Source organism: Acanthopagrus latus, chromosome 24 (genome assembly GCF_904848185.1).
Source record: "Acanthopagrus latus isolate v.2019 chromosome 24, fAcaLat1.1, whole genome shotgun sequence".
Lineage (NCBI taxonomy): Eukaryota > Metazoa > Chordata > Actinopteri > Spariformes > Sparidae > Acanthopagrus > Acanthopagrus latus.
In genome coordinates this window covers 14,592,644-14,615,299 of record NC_051062.1, presented here as the reverse complement: position 1 = coordinate 14,615,299, position 22,656 = coordinate 14,592,644, and the positions used below count along the sequence as shown (strand labels likewise).

The 22,656-nt window shown below is 43.3% G+C and overlaps 1 protein-coding gene across 4 annotated transcripts; it reads right to left on the bottom strand.

The window, feature by feature from the left end:
* Nucleotides 1-1,241: 1,241 nt before the first annotated feature.
* On the bottom strand, nucleotides 1,242-22,370 carry LOC119015237 (growth hormone receptor-like). Of its 4 annotated transcripts, none has more exons than XM_037091064.1 (10): nucleotides 22,152-22,370; nucleotides 14,693-14,842; nucleotides 11,858-11,973; nucleotides 8,370-8,505; nucleotides 7,337-7,506; nucleotides 5,036-5,214; nucleotides 4,809-4,962; nucleotides 4,597-4,684; nucleotides 4,050-4,119; nucleotides 1,242-3,838 (listed from the first exon to the last, which is right to left on the bottom strand). In XM_037091064.1, the coding sequence occupies exons 2-10, from the start codon at nucleotides 14,743-14,745 to the stop codon at nucleotides 3,167-3,169; spliced, it is 1,638 nt and encodes a 545-aa protein (XP_036946959.1). In that variant the 5' UTR covers nucleotides 14,746-14,842; nucleotides 22,152-22,370; the 3' UTR covers nucleotides 1,242-3,166. The 4 variants fall into 4 exon arrangements, with proteins under 4 accessions (XP_036946959.1, XP_036946958.1, XP_036946961.1 ...); XM_037091063.1 differs by having other exon boundaries at nucleotides 8,370-8,508; nucleotides 22,152-22,369; XM_037091066.1 differs by lacking the exon at nucleotides 14,693-14,842 and having other exon boundaries at nucleotides 22,152-22,368.
* Between the last annotated feature and the right edge of the window lie 286 nt (nucleotides 22,371-22,656).

Genomic DNA, 22,656 nt, shown 5'->3' with positions numbered 1-22,656 from the left:
TCGACACGTTCAGCTGCCTTTTCATGTTTTATTGCATATAATCCAAAGTGCTTTTCCTCCGTCAGGCTCAAAGTTTCATGTTGAACTGACACCTTGCTTAGTGGTTTTGTCACAACAAAAGGTGAACATCGAACAAACGGCGAGCTGGTGTTATACATTTCCACTCTTCACTCCTCCTCAGGTGAAGGTGTGTCTGGTCGAGCCATCCGCTGAGAACGCAACAGAGTATGAATGGCAAACAATTACTGCTCTGTAAAAGAAAAAAAAAGGCACATACAGGCACAAAAATAGAAAACAGGACGACATCTAACTGCAACATCAATGAGGAAAATACAGTGACGGCACAACAACAGCTGTCCTCCCGGTTCCAGAGGCGTTCAGCAGTGTGTGTTACAGTCAGCGGTCCACTTCTCTCAGCATCGCTTTAACACAGTCCACCTCTGAGTGAAATGATAAACAGGTCACATGGTACAGCTACACATTATCATGACAGTCGTATTAACAATACTTTGAATACGTTGGAGGAACATCAATACTGTGGTTACAATACTCCAAAATGATTGTGACGCACACATGCTAATGGTTAGAAGAAAGCACACAACCGGTCAAATGCTGGTGGCTCGTCTTTGGTGCCTGGAGATACCAACATTTTAAGTCTTCTTCTAGGAAGGAAGTGCACTAAACGGTTCACTTTTGAGGACGAGCCGAGAGGTGGGGGATATAAAAATAGTCACTGTCAGGCCACCAGAGGACACTGGGGCAGCTGAATGTGCATGAGAGTCCCAGTTCTACACCAAAACTTCAGGTTTGAAGCAACTTGGTACTTTAGGCAAAGAGGTTCCAGTTTTTGAGGGTCTTGTTTCAAACTGCGGTTACAGTTTTTCTCAGGAGTCCAAAATTATGGTGACGTCCAAATTCAAATGTTACAAAAGAAGAACCCGACCGGTCAAATGCTGGTGGCTCGTCCTTGGTGCCTGGAGATGCCACCACATCTTCTTTCAGGTCAAGATTTCCAGTTTCCCGTACAAGCTGAGATCTGGCAAACAAATAAATCACTTTGGTACTTTAGGCAAAGAAGTTCAAGAATTTAAGGGTCTTGTGTCTCCAAACTTATGGCCTCTAGGATCCGAGCAGAGTCCCGTCCCATCTGTCTTGGGAATGACTTGGGATCGTCCAGGAGGAGCTGGAGGATGCAGCTCGACTGAGGGATTTCTGGGCTACCTGTCTCAGCCACCATGACCTGGATCCAGCAGAAAATGGATGGCACCAAAGACCAGCCACTGGCAGACGTCCAGTTAATGTTTTTACATTAATGTTGGTTCGAATTACTCTTACAATGCTCTTATCCTGCCACCTCCTTTTCATTAACACCTCAGAGATCCAAGTACAGAAACAATTCTTCTCATGCAAGTTGTACAAATACTGAGTTTGTTGGCCACATATTTTCAAAATAAACCCTTTCTGAGGTCATTTGGGATCTCTAAAATATATACACAAATATATTTGTGTAATCGTGTTCAATTTGTTAAACAGGACTGCAACTTTTTAAATATTGGTCCTTGTTTTGAAACTCTTCTTATCTTTCTTTTGGAATAAAAGATGCAACGTTTGGAGCGTTCAGAGAGCAACACAGTGTCTGACATAAACCCCTTAAATTCACAGCTTATATCTTCCTGAGAGTTACTACCTCTGAAGCTCCTCAGTCAAATATCGCTCAGACTGTACTGAAGGGTGAGACTGAGATAATGAGACAGATTCAGATTCAGTGCCTTTACATGCAGATTAATATTCCACTCACGTTCAGGAAAATCTAATATAACCTTAACGAGTTGGCACAAATATATACTTCTGGATGTATAATAATGACGTAAGCCTGTATAATAAATATGAAAATCGCATGGAAACTCGAACGCAACAAGAAAAGGAAAACTGCAGAATGTGCAAATAAGCTTTAGGTCTCAACAAGAATGAGGTAAGGCTAAAATCTGGAGTATTAGTGCATGAAACACACAAACACATCGTCTGAATGCTAAATAAAAACAGCAGTTAATCTTTCTCTTCCAGACCCGTCAACATCACATGTCCTGAGAAAGACGTCCTGAATGTGAAGCTTTGCGGTGAAGCAGCATGTGGTAATGTGGTATTTATGTCGCAGTTTGTTCTTGTTTGTCGTACTGAAAGCTGCACAAAGCATCTGCGTGCTGCGTCCTTCATTACCTCCCCGCCTATAAATCATGTGGCAGAAGTTTTGGCTCCATCCACACACAAACATGTATTTCTTAAAACAAAGTGTTTTGGCCTTTCATTCACACACACACAGTGTTAGAGGTCGCAAGAAGCCCGACTTCCAATCGAACATGTCAGTTTTTTGTTGCCATGATATTAATTTTTAGTCTCCACGAACACGCTGGCAGCTGGCCTGACGTCTGACGTCCTGGTGAATCTGGTTTTTGGCGGCACAGAAAGAGTTCCTGTCAGAATGAACTTCTTTAGTTGACAAAGAAGCAAACACGGTTTGCAAAAATGTCTCCTGCTAATATTTCATCCTGGTGACTGGGTCGTCTTTTCTGTGATGAATCACAAAGTACACAAACTGCATCTGTGCGCGGTGCAGGTGAGGCGCCCTGAGATATGTGTTTCAGGTGTATTAATATGGATGGAGATTATTTCTGTAAAGGTGCCAAAACGCTCGTCTGGACGAACTGCTTCCATAAACACCGGTGTACGTGTGGACTAGGCCTTCGTTTAGTTTTATCTCTTCGGGTTATTTTCATATTTGGATTTTCAAAATCAAATCTTGTCACCTGCAGCTTCAACAACACCCGATTTTGGTCCCCTAAACTACACAACAGTTCCTGGACAGGTTACCAAAACAAACAGAAAGACGTCGACGTCCAGAGGAACATTTACTTACAAAAAGAAGAGTTTGTCACCAAAACACGAAGCTGTTTATTGCACCAGGAATCGTGTTTCATAGAGTCTGAATTGTGTTTTTGTTTGTGACGTGTTTGCAGTGCGAGGTTCGTACTTTTGCTTCTTTTCAAAGCTGATGTCTTGCGCGTTCAATTCCTGTTTTTAAGGAAGTCAGCTTGCCGCGGCGACAGCGTCCATGTTTCAGCACATTCAGCTCCCACATTATTCATGTTTTTGTGGGTGTCTCTTCTGCTCAGCCTTGGTTGTCAACAGCAACCGGCAGCAGGGGGTCCGCCGCCTCGTTCCTCTCAGCCTCGCCGCCATCTTTCATCCGCTTCATCGCGTTCTTCCTGCCGTGGTAGTCGGCCAGCTTCTTCATCTTCTCCTCTGCGTCTAAGTCGACCCTCGGCAGAGGCGGGAACTCCCGGCAGTACGCCGGCGGCAGGCACGGCACCAGATGCACCTCGCCACTTTCATTCATGAGCTGGACGCAGGTGTAGAAATCCTGTGGAGAGCGGTTGGTGTCAGGAGCGGGGACGCCGTTGGACAGGCCGGGATGTCCCATCACGCTGTACTCCGTCCCCGGCAGCGTCACGATCTCTGGCCTCGGCCACGGGGACGGCATGTCCTGCGTCAGGCCGAAGCCCTCAGGAGTCGTGGAGCAGTAGGGCGACAGGCTCTGCATGTACGACGCTGGGTTTTGGGTCGTAAACTGATGATGGGAGGCCACGGGCGTCAGGACGCACGGAACCATCAAAGCATCCTTATCCCTGTCCGTCGGACCGGCCGGGACACCGCAGGCCCTCGGCGTGGTGAGATAGACGGCGTCCCCGTTGACCTGATCCCAAACCTCGTCAGTGTAGCTCGGAGGTCTGTAGCTGTGGAAGTTACTGAAGTGATGGTTGATCTCGTCCAAGTTCCCCTTCTGAAGGTGGATGGAAGGAAAAAGATAGAAGGACACAGAGAAGATAATCAAAAAGATAAATCAGGGCGGTGCAACAAAAAGGCAAACGAAGGACAGACAGAAGAGAAACGAGTAAAGAGAGAAAGAAACCAGTGCAAGTTGTAAAGAGAAGGGAAGGAGGAGGACAGAATGGAAAGTTAATGAGAGGAAATGTAGGAAACGAGAGTGTTACCTTCAGGAGCAGCGGGTCGATGCCGATGATCCGCGGCTTTGGAATGGGCGGCAGGAAGTAGTCTTTTATTCTGAAAGTACGAACATAAATGCATTGAAAATGTGGCTGAAGAAGTAATTCTGGTAAAATGTCACCTGTGACTGTTACAGTCGTAGTTTGAGCTCATTTTTAATCCCATGCTTCAACTTTTCCACCTCAGTCGAGTGTACAAACTTGCGTTTTTTCAATAATTTGAGGTTTTTTTTATCATTATCGCAGTAATGTGCCGACATCTTCTCATTACTTCATCAACAGTGTACAACCTGCTGTACTGTACCATTTTTTTGTGTTGACATCTTTAGTATTGATCAGATCAGGTCAAAGTAAAACGTCTCCCTCTGATAGGTCCACATCAGTCCTGACATGTTGGGAAGGTGACGTGCGATGACGCCAAATTAAAAATGATCCATAATTCCCCTCAAACGCATCAAACTAGAGTAACGAGCCTGTGTTGGCAACGTGCGGAGGAGACATTCGGGACATTAACCAGCTGACGGTGTTTTCTCACCTCTTGCTCTGTGGAAGAACACCGAAGGCGATAATCAGCAGCGCCACGACGCCGACTCCCGACACCAGAATCCTCACCAGCAGTTTACCTGGACGGGTTCAACCACAGACACGTCATCACATAAGCTCCTCCTCCTCTGATGACCGTAACAGTTAATCACATGACCCAACAGACAGGAGCTTGTTGTGAGACAGATAACAGAGCATGTGTACCTGCCGGCGGCCTGGCGGGGATGCTCATCTGCAGCGTGTTGCTCCACTCGCTCCACAGGCCGTAGTTGTGCGAGCGGCAGCGAACTCGCACCACGTAGTCGCCGACGGGGAGGCCGAGCAGCTCCACATGAGGCTCCCGGAGAGGAAGCTTCACCTGAGGACCGCCAGTCATTAATATTCATAATGAACCAGTGTTAAATCACCTCTCCTCACTTCTGTGCGTTTACCTTCCAGTTGTCGGGCTCGTTGACTCGTCTGTACTGCAGCTCGTACAGCAGCGTGATCCAGCCGTACTGCAGGTCCGAGGGCACCGGGTAGGACCAGGACAGCAGCACGTTGTGACCCATCTCGTCCCCGCCGGCGTCCGTCAGCTCGTGGGTCAGGTTCACCGGGGCCTCGGTCTGAACTGTGGACCACACACACAGAAACATGATGACGGATGTTGGAGTTTAAAAGGTTCTTGGGTCACAAAAAGACGTCTTCAGATGTTTCTGGCTCGGGCTCGACGCTCGGATCAGCTGCTCGTACGCTCGCAGTGAAACACGGAGATCGTTTGTGAACTTGTGCTGCGTGTTTCATGATTATTAATTCATACATGATAATCAGGACGGTTCAAACACAGCAGGACTCTGGTTGTTAACGCGAGATAACGTCCTGCTTTATTCATGCAGCGGGAACTTCATTTATTATTCATCTTATGCAGATTTTTATACACATCCACATTTTAAATATTAATGTGTGGATATTCTGATGCACACTGCGAATCTGATACTCATCATCTGTACGTTCATGTCATTCGTTCCTCAACAAGAGTTACAGACGAAGTGACATCGACAAAATGTTTAAGCATGTTTAAAGATTTGCAATGTCAGAAATGTGGATTTTGAGGCAGAAGAGCTCGAATCACTTTGTCAGGAAAACAAGGAAAAGATGAGATGATATGAAATAACTGATCTAAAGAAAAATTAGAAACCTGCAACATTCAAATAAATTTGCATTTAAACACTTTGGTTTCATTTTGTACCAAACTTATTTGAAAAAAAAAATTGCTGTTTTCTGGGATCAGAGCGAACAGGAGCTTGTTTTGTTCAGCAGCTGTGTGCAAAAACAAAGAATCTGATAAATAACTGATCACAAGAAAAGAAAAATAAAGAAATCTGTACCAAACTTCATTGAATATTTTGCATTTTTTTCTTATTCTTATTTCGCAAACTGTAGTTGCTGCTCTCGTCCGAGTCGCTTCACACGAACACATGATGGATGTGTAAACGGTCAGTGAGCTCACGACCTCTCCGTCACGCAGCACCGTGTTTAATGGCCGACGCCCTGCACGGTGCCGCGTCTGCTCTCCCTGCAGGGCGAGATAACAGCAGCCACGACATCTGAGACCAACAGAGACACGAGTCACATGGACCCACACACAAGGCTGTGTGACACACATGTTAGCTCTGATACACACACACACACACACAGCACCAGATCTGCATCCTCTGGATAATAACAAACACTGTGTCTCTAATAAATGAGATAAAGAGCTGCAGGACACTCGCAGAGAATCACCGCCAAAATAAGAGCAGAGTTCAAGTGCTTGTACACAATCATCTCCACTAATCAGTTATTTACAGGTCATGGCGAGTGCCGCTGTGGAGGACTCACACTGCCCAAATCAAATTAAATGATAATAAAAAATTCTGAATAATAAGATTTTTTTTTTTAAATCAGCAACCCCCCAAAATAACTGACGACAAAAGATTATTTTAAATTAAAAAAAACACAAAAACATACAAAAATCAACCGACCATCAAAAAAAACAAACAATACAACAAAACAAACTCCTCACCCGTAAAAAACAACGAACAGTAAAACGTAGATGTGTCCAAAAATCATCTGACCAAATAATTCAGTAACATTTGACTGACACAAAAACAACTTAATGACTGAGCATTCAAACAAACAGACAAAGGTTATACGTTTGCAAAAACACAATAAATACAAAAAATCCATATGTAAATGAATACTAAATACATCTAAACTCACTCAATTTATGTCAAATTTAAAAAAAACATTATTTATTTTTATTTTTCGTCAGCTTCGGTCCTCCGTATGTTTCAAGCTGACGAAGAAAATCAGATTCTGGCAGCTTCAATAAAACGGTGGCTCGCAGGCATGAATTAGTTTTTACTGTTCATGCAGTTTTATTACCGTTACACAGTCGTGGTGTAAGTACGTCGTTCACAGGGACTTATATAAACCATCACAAACAAAGACCTTCTTGTCTTCAGTTCAGTTCATTTTTCATTTAGTTTGGTAAAATTTATAACAAGAAAAGAGGAAATACGTGGTATTAAAAGATTTGCATGAGAACACTAATGTTTAATTTTGCCCCAAACCTCAATGAAAAAAGTGACGATTTTAGGATCAGAGAAAATAGGTGCTAACGATGTTTGGCAGCTATGTTGTTGTTTCTGGAGTTAAATAAACATAATAAATATATTAATCAGCTTTGAGCAGATGTGCTGATATCTTACCGATATCGGCCACGTCCAGACACTTCTCCTGCGAGGTGTAGTTCCCGCGGGAGGTGACGGCGGTCACGTTCATGCAGTAGATCTTCCAGACGGTCGTGTGGCTGATGCCGAAGAAGCAGCTGTTGGCGCCGGCAGTCACGTAGTCCGGACATTCGTGGTTGGGCCCTTTACTGTGAACATGAGAGAGAATATTAATGTTTTAAATCTAATCTCTCAGATGTAAACTCTCTTTTCGACAATTATTTTATTCCAGGTTGTTATTGTTATTTTGAACGGCGTGATCCCAGCGGTCCTCCAACAATCGATGGGGCTGTGGGCGATGCAGCGTCGGGTCAAACGCACAATCCAATTTGTTCTGATTACTGCGGGCAGATTCTCTGCCATGTGTGCAGCCTGGCATCGGCCCGAGGACACGTCAGGCTGCGTTCAGGACTTCATATCGACACGCTGAAAGCTTTACGCTCGATTGGAGCGCCACAGATCAAACTGGATTATTCACACCATCCAGAAACTGTAGTGGACGTTTAATCTGGGGCTGTTGTTCCTGATAACGGGGAAGTTAAACACTTTTAACCAACAGTGTTCAGCTTTCTGCCGTTCTGCTTTCAACAAGATAAACTTCAGGTTTATTTCTAAACAACCTCAAAGACACAAAACGAGCACAAAGCTAACGGCTACCATCCTGAGACACAAAGTGGTATTAGGAGGGACAGGCTAGCTGGTTAGCATGCTAGCTTAATTAACATATTTACATTTACATATTGCCTCTTTAAAGTACAGAAGTATTTAATGTGAGTAATTGAAGATTAAATAACTATATATATTCTCTATATCTACAGTGGTGATACAACTTTATAACAGTCAGGAGAGAAACTACAGGAATATAAAGCAGATAAAAAAAGACGCCATTTCCTTCTGAAATATCAACACAAGTGCAGCTACCTCAAAACTATACGAAGAGTAGCAAAGTGTGTGTGTGTGTGTGTGTGTGTGTGTGTGTGTGTGTGTGTGTGTGTGTGTTGTGTATACACACTCTTTGGAGTAGGTGAGGACGTAGGTGACCTGCTCGTCGTCGGTCAGGTTGTCGAGCGGATGCCACCAGCAGGTGAACACCTCCATGTTGGGCGAGCGGCAGTTATATATGTGGGGTCTCGTCGTCACGGCAACCTCTTCTGTGAATAGAGACAGTATAGAAGAAGAAGAAGAAGAAAAAAAAAACAAAAAACTCAGTCAAGGCAGCGTGAGCCCGTCACCATGACAACAGTGCTGAATAGTAACGTGATTTCATGCATGTGCAGGTTCACACACACACACACACACACACACACACACACACATTAATCTCACGGACACACACTTTATTCTCCACTCTTCAGTTTGTAACGAGGTGTACAGGACGTGTTTCTGAGCTCTGCACTAATTGAGAACACAGAAATAATTACTCACAAGATAAATTCACTGAGAAGAAAATACTGACGTACGCAGATTGTTTTGTAAGTCAGAAAACAGCAGCAGGCTTCAGGTGTTTACACCACCATCAAACTGGCAGCTTCACTTTACTCTTCATAAAGGTCTTTGTCAGACTTCCAGCTGACTGAATACTCATTTACAGCAAAACAAGCAAAGTGTGGTTACGATGTTAATAAATCGGGAGCGTGGAATAGAATCAGCAAAAGTTTCCAACTTAACCTCACAGAGAGACAACTGCTGCATTTTTAAGATCATCACATGTAAAGTAATCCTGCATTAAGTGAAAAGTCTGCAGGTGACCACAAAGAGCAAACAAACCAACTGAGAGAGACACTTAGCGGCTGTAAAGCAATTCTTATCAGCGTAAGGAGACAATCAAGGGCCGTAAAGAGACAATTAGTGGCTGTAAAGAGACACTCACAGGAACTACAGGTAAAATAATCAATCCTCAACTCACCTCTCCCCTCTCACTCACCTCCACAAAATCCATTTTTTAATCTGATTTGCTTCTGCCTCAAATGCACACACACACACACACACAACTAAGATTTAGACCAGTGGTGGAAAATTGATCAGCGTCTGTGAACAGCAGGACGTCGGAAGAGTTCAGACCAACAGAGATAAAGACACGCCGTCAGAGGCAGAGAAGTGGGAGTGACACTGACCTCCGAACAGTCTTTTCTTTCTGTTATTTAATTGTGTTTGTGCGGATCGACCAAAGCGCCATTCTGCTATAAAGAGCACAGAGTTTTCTCCCTGTCAGAAAACTTCCTGTTCTCTGTGAGATCTGCGGTGACATCTGTGTCAACACAGACTCTCTCCTGGATATCATGTACAAGCAGAAACGTCCAGTGAAGCAGAGAGACGTCATGTGCCCGGCACAGATCACAGCAGCGGGAGGTGAGCACTAATCCATGAGAGAATGCATGGAGCCGCAGTCCGAGGGCAGCAGGGGAACAAAGGCCTGTTGTGCAGGTTCTAAGGAGATCAGAGAGCCACGCTGCAGGAACTTTCTAGTCAACAACCTCCACTTCTCAGAAATAAGGCAAGTAAGGGTGCACGCTGCGCAGTAATAAAGCTCGACTAATTCATACCTGCGGCGAACGAGACTGAGTGTAATTACTGCAGCCGCTGTGCAGAGTCTGCAAAGCTGCCGAGTTTATTTTCACAGAGAGTCGAGTCGCGGTTTAAATGCAGCAGACGCCAAGTGGACACAGTCGAACAGGAGGGAGGAGCTCTCATGTTCATCTCAATCGTTTCACTCCAAACTGACTGAAACAGTTGATATCTGGTCCGCTTTAACAGGCACCACATCATAGTTTTAAGTTGGTACCCTCCATGGACTGATTGCTGAACGGGCCGGTCACGTACAGGTCCAGGGGTCCACGGGTTCAGGAGGCCCCTGAGCCTCTGAGGTGATTAACAGTCGATCGAAAGATTACAAACAGCCAGACCTAAAACAACCACCAACAACTGCAGATACACAAACTGACTACGAAGAGATTCAAAACCACCTCAGCAAGATGCAAACACACCACGAAGACACACAGACCAACTGCACAGAGATGCAAAACAAGCAGCAGGAGGCTGCAGAGTGACATCAGAGAGAGAAAAACTGCAAACACACAAAATGACACGAACAGATATAAAACTGAACCGCTGTGGGTCGAGTGGCTTTGACATCTGGAAGTGGTTTTGAACACGATGGCGACTGCGGATTTAGTTTCTGCAGCTTTACAATAAATCTGTGTATTTGTTTTTCTTTCAGAGGCCACATGTCAGGATTCAGTCTTGCCCTCTAACCTCTAGATCCTGAAACAAAGATATTCATTTTGCAGTTTAGAAATCTGCGATTCGGTTCTGTTGATTGATTGTCGTCCATTTGGTGCTTTACAGAGAGGATGATGACTAAAAGCAGATATAAAGTCATGTGACGCTGCTGCACTTCGTCAGACGACGCTGGCATCAACAAACTGTCACATTTATGATTCTGTAAATCCTGCTGTGACGCTGCGAATCAACACAGACAGAAAAACGTCTGAAATCAAGTGTCAGGCGATTACAAACTCCAGACACATCAAATAACCAGATGCAGATTAAATGAACACACAGGCTGAAAGCATCAAACAATAATTCTGACAGGTGCCAAAAACATTAATCACCTTTCACCTGCAACAAAACCAGACACATCTCATTAAGACACAGATTCATCAGTATATGTGAACACATCAGCAGTTTGGCTCGTCAGACTCAAATGTTCCCTTAGAAACATTCATCAGAGAGCCCAACAGGTCCGAGACACAGCAGGTCGGAACAGGTTGTACTGAACTGATACTGAAAAAGGAAATCAAAGTGATCGATGAATCATCTCTGGAATGAAAGCAGCAGCGTTGTGAGCTCCGCGGGGAGATATCGACGAGCTGCCGTCACGTCCAGCTGAGCGGAAATCAAACGGCCGACACAGCTGGCTGCTGCCTGCACCCGATTCTGACGGAGCGTTCACAGCTGCAACGCAAAGAATCTGTTTTCAAATGGTCACAAAACTCTCTGAAAGGACAGTTCATAGTCCCTGCTCCCTTTACATACGTCATTCAATAGTTTAAAAACCTTTTCTGGCATCATTTGTGAAATCTTGGTGAATTGTCATGGATTGATCCTGATGTATAGATAAGGTGTAACTACAAAACATGCAAAACAACGACTACAGCGAGATGGAAAGAGACACGATACAATTCAGAGATGCAAAACAACCACAAAGAGACACAAAATGACCCGAAAACAAAAGATCAGACCTGAAAGATTCAAACCACATGCATTCCTGTTATTCGTTCGACAGTGAGAACTTGATTAGAGAGCTGGAGGAAGTAAAAGAGACAGAAGAGAAAACAGAACCTCGTCTGGACTCAGTCGAGCACGGACGAGGATCAGTGCCGGTTCAGCAGCAACATCTGGAGCATCATGAGAACTGAATCAACGTGAAAAATCACAAGACGACTGACTGCAGAACAGTCTGAGCTCAGCTCATGGATCAGCAGTAGCGTCCTGACTCACCGTGGCCGTGTGGTCCTTTGTAAACGACGTCCTGGCTGACGAGCCGGCTGCTGCTCACCTGAGGCAGCAGACACACCAGCAGCAGCCTCCACAGCATCCTGCCGCCGGCCGTCCACCTGTCAACGCAGAACAAGCAGCGTAAAACACACATCAACTGTGGGAAAGTTTCTGTGTTCGACTCCACCAGCAGGAGCATGTGACCCAACACAACTGGACGTTTATGATTTAAAGGGCAGCAGGATGATCGCAGTCGCCCTGCAGCTCTTTGAGTCTCGACACCGAGCGGCAGCGCTGAAGCGTCACATCCTCCGGTCATGAGACGACATCACGTCATCATTCCTCTGCGAGCGCACAACAGAATTCCTTGAAAGAGCGGCTGCATTTCCTAAAAATGATAACATCACTTTTCTAAGAAGCAAGTGGACAACAGAACAAGTTTACTGCCGGAGCAGCGTTCCACTCGATGCTCAGGGTCAATTTGGATTTTTCAGTTAGAAAATTATCTTGTTTTCCAGTTTTATCGAAAAGTGGAAAATCTAATCAACGTAAAACCCCCAAATTTCAGCTTCCCAATTTTATTTCATCAGAAGATTTTTGGCATTTTGGTTTAAGATACGAGCTCTCGAGTCATTTATAGTGTTTCCCTAAACTTTGAGAGAAAACAGGGAAGAAAACTGGATACAGGTGCTGGATTAAGAACATTTTAAGATGACAGACCTACAGCCTTCTCCTTTAAAAAGCAGCGGACAAACTGTTCGATCATTCCAGCATCTCATAAATATGGTTGATGACGCATAATTTCAAAAGCCAATCACGCAGACACACAACACACATCTTATTCAGACAGCTGTAGATCTCTGGGCTTTTCTGGTTCTGCTGAAAGCTCATTAGTCTAATGAGCTTAAGGCGGCGACCCACTCTGACCAAGATGGCCGAGCATGTGAGCCTGGACAGTCATGAAAAGAAACGGCGGTAAAACACACGGTAAACGACGTGGTCAAATGGGTGGTTTTTAGTTTTGTGCCAAACAATTTGCTGCCTTCAGAACTGGAACTGGAACTGGAACATCACACATCGACCTGTTTTCCAGCTCCGGAACCTTTCAAGGAAGAACCTGAGGAGCCCTTCAGGGAACCTCGGTCCAAATTTACTTCAGCTCGACTCTACGTCAGCTGACAGCATCAGGCAACAGGAAACTACCAAATATAAATAGACCAGTTCCACCACAGGATCTGGCCGAGTAGCTTATCCCACTGTGCATCAGATCTGGTGCATCAAGGCTCGGACACCTGATGTTGTCCTGGTACATCCCATAGATGCTGATTGGACGGGGATCTGGGGTGTTCAGGTCGACACCTTGAGCTCTTGAATTTCACGTTTCTCTGGCCTTCCTGAGCAGTTTTTGTGGTGTTGTAGGGTACACTTTCCTTGAGGGACCACTGCCGTCAGAGTGAATGATCTTTGGATTAAAAGACTGATATCTAAACTCAGTAATTTGGGGTAAATGTGTGTATTATCATCAACAGCTCCACTAGCACACAAGTTTTGCAGACATTGGTGCGAGTTATGTAGGGAAGATGTAGTATGGGGAGCATGGAGGGACAAAAATATAGTTTTCCTTTCTTTTTAATCTCTTAATCACCATTGTCTTCGTTCTTACAATGATTTGGTTGAATAGAAAGTAACGTGCACTGAAGTGTGCAACATTTGATCTGGATAGTTTGTCGTTGAAGGTCAAGAAGACCAGACATAAAACCTTGCATGCAAACAAATAATATCAAGATTCTGCAAACTGCACAGTAATGACGTCACATGAAGGAGCTTAGAGGTTTTAAAATCTGCTGTCATGAGGGGAAGGACAACAGAACTGACATACAAACAGCAGCAGGCGATCCGCGAGCGCTAAGACAACAATCACAGTGAATAATCCCCGCCTTGATCTTGCAGGAGGATTACAAAAAGGTCTTGTTGGGCTTTATCCTGAAGCCTCAGTTCACCCTGACGCAGCACAGGCCACGAGCCGCAATGTTACAAGATGAAAAGTGCAGGAAAAAAAAAAGCTACTCATCCTACAAACGGAGCACGAAATGAAAGATGACAGGCTGAAACAGCAGCAGAGACTCGACCACATCACCGGACACACAGTGACAATCTCCAGCTCCACCTTTTAAATCCTTCACCGTCTGTCGTCCTGCCCTCGACAGCCCGGCACATCTGACCTACAGCCGAGCTTTAAGTTACAGTTGAAAGTCAAAACTAGAGCTTAGATTGAACCTTAACAGACTGTAAAACCAATAATAATAATAATAATAATAATAATAATCACCATTTTAATCTCAACATGACATAAACCGATATCAGAAGCCTTGATTTCAATCGATCCTCTAAAAGATGAAGGGAAAAAGACAATCTTTGAAATATTCTAAGTAAGTAATGATAATTCTTTTTTAACCTGTCGTGTACGTCTATACGATCACTCAGTGGCTGTTGCAGGTTGTAGGACGGGCATTATTGTCACCATTTAATGATGGAATACTGTGTTCTGGATGAAATATGTTACTGAAATGGATCTTGTGGACATTTGCAAATAAGAGAAGACAGTTTTTGTTTGATTCTGTACTGAAACACAGACTCCTCCTGAGTGGTGAGTTGGCAAAACATCGTACATGCTAGTTTGTTAGTTGAATGTTTGCTGAGTTTGCTTTGCTGATGTGGTTTTATCCTGAAATGGTCTGCATGAATAAGAATCAGGGGAATCTAATCTTAGAGAGCTGCAGAGAGGTAACATGTTATTTTTAGTGAAAAACAAATAAAGGATAAATAAATGGCGGTCACCTCATCTCGCTGTCGCTCTCGCTCCTCGTGTCGGCTGGTGGAGAAACAGTCATGTGTTTTTACCGAGGACACGAGGAGGCTGAGCTGTTAGGTCTCCTTCAGTCTTCTCCACACTCCCCCCCGGTTCTCAGCTTCATCACAACTTCCTGTCTGAAGAAAACGACGATCTTACCCGAGGGTGAAGCCTCGTGCATGTGACTCCTCTGACCATGAGAAAACATCTCTTTATTTTGGTCACACTGAGCCGCCTCCAACAGCCCAGAGGGACGACATAAACTGAGGAATGTCTGCTGCCGTTTATTCATGCTGCAGAAATGCCAAAAAAAAAGGCATCTGATGCAGCAGCTGGATTGAGACTTTTACTACAATGTGACGCCCCATTAAAGCTTGATGTAACATCACTAACACCCAGCTGGATCATGACTGTTGACACTTATGATTACTTATTGACAGGCTGTACAGTACATGTGGTAAAACTATTACCTACTAACAGCTGATGGCTTTCAAAGATACGCAGGTGACCGTGTGCGCTTCATTAAGTCATGTAAGCAACTTTTTATCACAAGCACATTTCAAAGTCCTTCAGCTGTAAGTAAGAACACAATGTAATACTGAGACATAAATGATCTGAAATAATGAAAACAACAACAGACCAATAACCCAACACACAAACCAACCAAATCAAACATAAGCATCAACTGATGTCACATTCTATAAGACAATTCATTTGTTATTTTGGTGCTTTTAATGTTACACATGTATCTATTTTTTTGTTTGTTTTTGGCAGTTTTGGTCCTCCATACTACCTTCTACCTAATACCTTGAATTTCAGGAGCTTTATGGCCTTTCTGTGACCGGCTGACACTCTTGACACTCTGACAACTTTCCAGAATTGATAAACAGTGTTTTGGAAACTATTTTTGGCAGCATTAGCTCAGGCTAAATCCAGCTTAGCACAACAAAGGCCGGCCTGTTGTCTCTCTCGGGGAGTCATGGAAAGGCCTTATATCACATCTCACAGATTATTCATCATACCAACAGTTAATCTCATTCAATCGAGCCCCGTCTGACCCTGCATGGCTTCAGGATCGTGTACGTAGATAATTTTTTCAACAAAAATTAGATCAAGTAACGTCACATGATGTTTCACCAACATTCAAGAGGAAATACCTCCTGTCTGTAATTAGATCCAAACAGGGAGAGTCCGGTCAAAAGTAATGTCATTTGATTTTTCTGAGGTCAACAGCGAATTGCCGATCTAATATATACACATATAAATACACAGACACATATATTATTGTGCATTATATGTTAAATGTATAAAATGTGATATGAATGTTATGTTTGGTGGAAATCTGTTTCCAACCACTGACCGACCGACCCAGAACCGACCAGCTGACGGGCCGACACCGCCACAGAGAGTGAAAACACGCCGCAGCTGACAAATGCCAAACAGAAATGCCATCACAAACCCAACATCGGCTCTAATAATCATCACTTCTCGAAGGTTAATCTGATACGCGAATGCAGCATCCCTCCTGTCAGATCCTCACGGCCAATCACAACATGTGATTCACCTGTTGCCGTGACGACCGGCTTCCTACTAATACAGCTGATCAATGAAAGTGCGCTGCCGGTTTGTGACGGTCCAGAGGACGACAGGTTAATATACACTGACGCACATCAACGAATAAACAAATCATCTTTAATTAACTACTTTACTGACCCTCAGGGGGAAGGACAGATAATTGGTGCCACCTTCAATGTCTTACTTTGTAATTTTCCAGATGTAGAAGATAATTTAAGTCATTATGAGAGCTGTGTGTCTACTCATTGATCTGTAAAATGCCAATCAGAACGGCCATTGATTACTGTCATGTGGAGTGTTTCAAACTACGTGGGAGAGTTGAAGCAGAGGAGCAGAGGGACAGGTAGGAAAACCAATGCAGAACGTGCCTTAAAAAACATCACATTTTTAAGTTTTCTTCAGTATCAAAGTGATCCAGTGATAGTGATCTACACATTCATGTTTACACTGCAAACAGGAAATGCCAACAGTTAATTCTGCTTACTGTTCATGAAGATTTTGTCAACATTTTAGCAGGTGATAGCGGTGCATAAACAGTCGAGCTGTAACTGATTATTATAATACTGATTAATTAATGTCTGAAAAATGAAAAGAAATTAAAACATCAAACATCCCAGAATCCACATAGAAACCATATAAAAAGACTCTTCTTACATGTGCAGAACTTGCCTTGGAAACTTCACGTTTTTAAGTTTTCTTCAGTCTCACAGTGATCCAGTGATAGTTGTCTGTACACCCACGAGTACACCGCAAACAGGAAGTGCTAACAGCTGATTCTGCTTATTTTAAATCCTGCTAAAATGTAAATAAATATAACAGGGCTCAAGCTGTAGCGCACATGCTGGGCTACAGCTTCTTCCTCTTTACAACCCTCAGATGTCGGCAAATAGTGGCAGCTGTAGTTGACTAAAGAGAAATTAAACCTTTGCAGCGCTGGTGTTAAATCTACACCTACACAGTCAATCAGATCTCAGTGGAGCCATGCGTGAGACCTCTTAAGCAGCTTCCCTGTCAGCTGGCACTCAGAGATATTGAGTGTTGGGGTAAAAAAAGATCCTGGACAGCGACTGCAGCTCCCTGTCGGTTCCCTCTGTGCACTCACACCTGACGCACGTCTGTAAATAATTACATTTTAAATGTTGTTGCCATAAAATGCTCACCTTGGTTTGCTCTAACAACAACCAGATTTGTGTATGGAAATCTGTCCCAGGCGACACGTCTGCAAACTCATCTATTAAGCTATTTAAAATAAGAGATAAGGCTTATTTAAAGAGCGCTGTCACCGCAGGCGAGTCCCTGACCTTTAACGACAAAGACTCTAATTAAACCCCGACACACAAACAGGAAGAGGAGGCTTAATAGGAGCGCAGTCACTTAAAACACAGGGGAAAGATGACATTCAGTGGAATTCATTACTGCGTTCAGCCAGACAACCACACAAAACGTCTTTTATAATGAATCAAAATATCGCTTTGTCATTTTGATAATTGGTCCACAACGCGCAGCGTCGGGGTCGAAGTCTTGTGGGAAAAAATCCAGAATCTCATGTACAAGTTTAAACCCGAACCTGTTTTAACTCCTTAAGACACTTGTTTTTCCACTGGGTTTGTGTGTTTGAGTGTTCCGGTTTAGATTTCAACAAAATCTGTATTTATGTGCTTTTCTCTGCTTTAAATCAGTATAAAAGTGAATATATGGACTAGCGATCGAACCATTTTGTGGCTTTTATAGACAAAACTGTTAAAATTGGATAAAATTGTGACTGAGTCTGAGTCTTCTTTTTAGTTAAATTCAGACTTATATGTAAAGTTTATTACTTTATCAACCAACTTGGTGCTGATATCAGAAAACGTTTAGACGACGTCCTCCGATGTCTTGTTTTGACCACAACACAAAGATATTCAGTTTACTGTCACAGTGGAGGAAACAAACCAGAAAATATTCACATTCAAGCAGCCGGAATCAGAGAATTTAGACTTTTCAGTCTCAAGAATAGTTAACAACCAACCAGTTCATCGTTGCAGCTCCAATAAGATCCTGAACAATGAGTTGATTTGTTTTGATTACAAGGAAATACAGTAATTTGGGTACAGCACCATAACAGAGCAATAAAACTACACATGCTAACAACAAACTAACAGGTCCAACAAGGTGCGGATGTGTGTCTGGCTGCTGTGGAAACACAATTCATTGCTGTGATTTTAATCTGTATTACTGTAAAATAATTACAGCACAACTGTGAATTTACTGCCATTGTTAGCCAGTAATGTCCTGTAAAATCACAGTAACACATCTTAATAGTTCAGGAACAGCTGGGACGAATCCTACTGATTCTACCTTTAACTTTAATAGTCTCTGAATTATATTAATGTGATGTGAGCTTCAGTTAGCTTTGACTACAGACGTCCTTCAGAGTCTGTAATCTAATCTAACCTCTAACGGCCTGAATACGTGATCAACAAAAATAAAAAAAATCTGACTTTATTATATTTATTTTCTTTCTCAATGTTACAGTTTTCATGTGACAGTGAGAAAAACACTCCCGTCAGACAAACTGTTGGACTTTGTGGCCACGACTCCAACCGTCATGTGCAGATGGAGCAGAGATTAGTCTTATCTGAAGGATGTGCTGCTGCTGCTGCTGCTGCTGCTGCTGCTGCTGCTGCCCAGTCGCTCCATTCCAGCACTGGTCAGAGCATCCAGCCATCACACACACACACACACACACACACACACACACACACACACACCGCCTCGGGCAACACACACACAGACGGAAAACACAGATCTGAACAGACAGCGGCATTCGATCCACAGGGAGTCACATGCACCGCTGCATGCAAACCCAATCACACAGACTGACGCCAGCTGGGAGTTAACGCAGCGCTCTTATATAATCCTGCACGGAGATATGTTGCTAATTAACAGACAGCAATCATATCCAGAACATGTTGACACTCAGAGGGACACACTGAGGACGGTGATACGGTGTTATTTAACAACCATCACTGAAGCAACAAACTTTTAGACCTTTAAATTAACTGTTGTAAAGCTTTTTATCTCAACAGTCATTCAGCGTCTCTTTGGACAATAACATGCTCTAAACGTCCTGCAGTCACCCTCGTCAACACACCTGCAGGCACCGCCAGTAACCACAGGTGTCGCCACTCAACCAGCACCGATATCTGAAGAACAGACGCTTTAAAGAACTCTGGATGTTCAGTCACACAACAACAGTTTTCCACATTCTTCAATGTGTAATTAACTAAATCATCTTTGCCTGTGAAGATTCAGCATTTGGCCCGAAGCTTTCCGCTCGGACAATGAACACATTAAAGGTCATATGACGTACTGTACAGTGTATACGCTTAAATGAATGATCCACTCCAGTGACAGCAGACAGGAAATACTTCACCATGCTGATAATGTTAAACAGCACAGAGTTTACAGAGAAACTCCCTGCAGCTCCTTCTGCAGCTCAGAACTCTGATTTATCACTTACTTCATAAAACAGGATTGATAAGCAACATGAAGCAGTTTTTAAAAAATGGGAGATCAACGTTTGTATTGGCTTTAAACACTGACCTGTTACTGACCAATGAGATCAGCCGATTGTTTCGTACATTTACTGTTAAAATGGTTGCATCATCAGTTAATCAGTCATCAATTCACTGAATCTTCTGAACCATCCAAAGGCCTAAATCTAGGACAAGATCTGCATCTTGTATTAAAAACAGCCATTTTCTCTATGGAGATTTGAATGGGGAGATTAAAGTTTGTTTGTACCCAGAAACCTATATGAGTAAAGTTCTCTACTTGTGATTCTACTGCAAAAACAGACTAACAACAACAAGTAGAAAACTTTACTCATATAGGTACAAACAAACTTTAATCTCCCCATTCAAATCTTCATAAAGAAAATGGCTGTTTTACTACAGTGTAAACAACAGATTAGTGTTGCCTCAAGAAAAGTACTTTTTAAAAGTCGACACTGTGAGCAGCTCTGGGATTAAACATGTTCCAACATGTAGGTGGGTCAAACTTCACGTGCCTTTTTATTTGACCCAGCATCAATCCAGTCATGCTTTGGGAGCTCTAATCCATTCGTCTCCTTCACAAAAGCAGAACTCATTTACCCGTGACCGGACTCTTTACTACGACGTTTAACTTTCAGGGAAACAATCTGATCCGCTGCAGTCACACTTCTTATTTTTCACGCTGGAGTTCTGAAACACTTTGCATGTTGTTAGTTTGCAGACAGTGACGAGGGAGAAACCGACCGGCGGGATAACGATTTATCTGCTTCACCAGACTCAAACACACCAACTGTGCTATGAGAGTGTTGTTGCTGCACATCGCTCACAGAGAACAACAACAGAAACCTTTAAAGTCCAGCAGCAGTTAGCAGCAGCAGTTAGCAGCAGCAGCAGGTATCGAAGGTGTGCTCACTCCTCCTTTTGTACCTCGCTGCCTTCAGCTCCATCCTGTCCACAGTTATTGATTCTCATCTCTAACTGCCAGTGAAAACACATCGTTTGTCCAATTTTTGTTCTAGGTGTGGTTTATTTTACACGTCTAGCCGTTCTTATCTGTCTGAACATATGTGGGCATTGTGGAGTCGCCAGTAAGTACAGGCTCATTATCACAGGCGGGCACGGCAGCACAGGGCTCAAATCCCCTTTTCTCTTTTCCCCTGTTTCCTGTCACTATAAGCAAAGATCGGGTAGAGTTTACAGAGGCTGTGTGTCCTCGGCACAGCAGCACTTAAACTTCTTTCTCTCTCAGAAACTTTCCCAGAAAAAAAACATTAAAGGGATTAAAAACAAAAGAAAAATGATATAAAAGGACAGTAGAAGAAGTGTTTTTCTGCTGAATCATGGATCATAATCACATTTCACTGTTCGCGACTACAATCTTTATTTAGATCACATCTTAATTATTAGATTTCCAGCGTGTAACAGATTATATAAGGATCTCTCTGACGTATCTGTGAACGTGGACTGAAGGAAAGTAACTTACTCACGTACACATTTGTACTTTACTCCAGTACTTCCATTTTATTTCCAATTTTAAGTAATTCCTCTAATTGACTGCCTTAATTACTGACACGATTCATGTTAAATCAGTCGACGCTGCATCAGCAGTTAGAAGAACAGATACAGTAAACGTCAAGTTACATGATGATAAATAAATCAATAAACACAAGAATGTTTCTGTAATTCAACAACTGACCAACAGTTATTAAAGTTGTTGCTAATAAATTAAAGTTAAATTACATTTTTTGTCATTGCAGTTTTTCAGCATGTATCTGTAATTTATAACAAGACACTTTTTAATGTATTTGCTCATCTGATTGATGCTTTACACATTTTCAGATTGGTTTAATTCCTTGTTTCACAGGAGAACGAGGACTTTAGACTGGAGGGTTTCACCTGTAATAGAGTATTTTAAACAACAGTCATGAGCACTTGTTGTGTCCTCTGGTGTGAATTGTCACAGTAAAGTTAATAATGTTCATGTACATTATCAACTTTACTGTCAGAGGAGGAGACACAGTCTGAACCGTCTGCAGGTGACAGACTCAGGTGAGTCAAACACTTAAATAAAGTCACTTAGTCTCTGTAACGGACCTGCTGTCACTGATCTCTGATCAGTCAACAGAGCAGATTAAAGATCCTGTTCACTTCACTCCAAATCATAAATCTGAAGTCAAAATAAACAGTAACGGAATGAACACGATCATCATCATCATCATCATCATCATTATTATCATTATAGTCGCTGAATTGTTCTTAATTAGCCGTTTGGTTGATTGGGGCGCAGCTGTGCACGAGCGCTCCATCAGGTGAGGTTATAAAACGTGAATCTTACCTGTGAAGTCGATAAACCGCTCTGAGATCCGCCTGCAGCCGAGATAACCCCTCCTGGAGACAGATCCGCCGACAGTAGACCCGCACCGGGACCAGGACGGGGACCAGGACCGGCCGGGAGCCGGTGGATGCAGCCGGTAGTCCGGATGAACTCGAGAGAGAGAGACGGAGCTGCTGGTAGAGCCGCTGCCAGCGCAGTGTTGCGTTCACGGCCCCCGCTGCAGCCTATTTGTATACACTCCGCCTCCTCCTCCTCCTCCTCCTCCTCCTCCTCCTCCTCTGTAAGGAGATTTCCCTCCACCTGGTCCCGCGTCATCACCTGCTGGAGCCCCGGGCCAACAGGTATGGAAGATCAATACTGAAGAAAAGCAAAATGGCAAACACAGTAAAAGTAAAACAAACAAACAAAAAAAAACATTCTCATCCTGCAGTTAGACTGTTGGCTTTGGTCTTTTTAAAATATATATACATATATTTTTTTTTATATTATAACCTTTAAAGGTCCA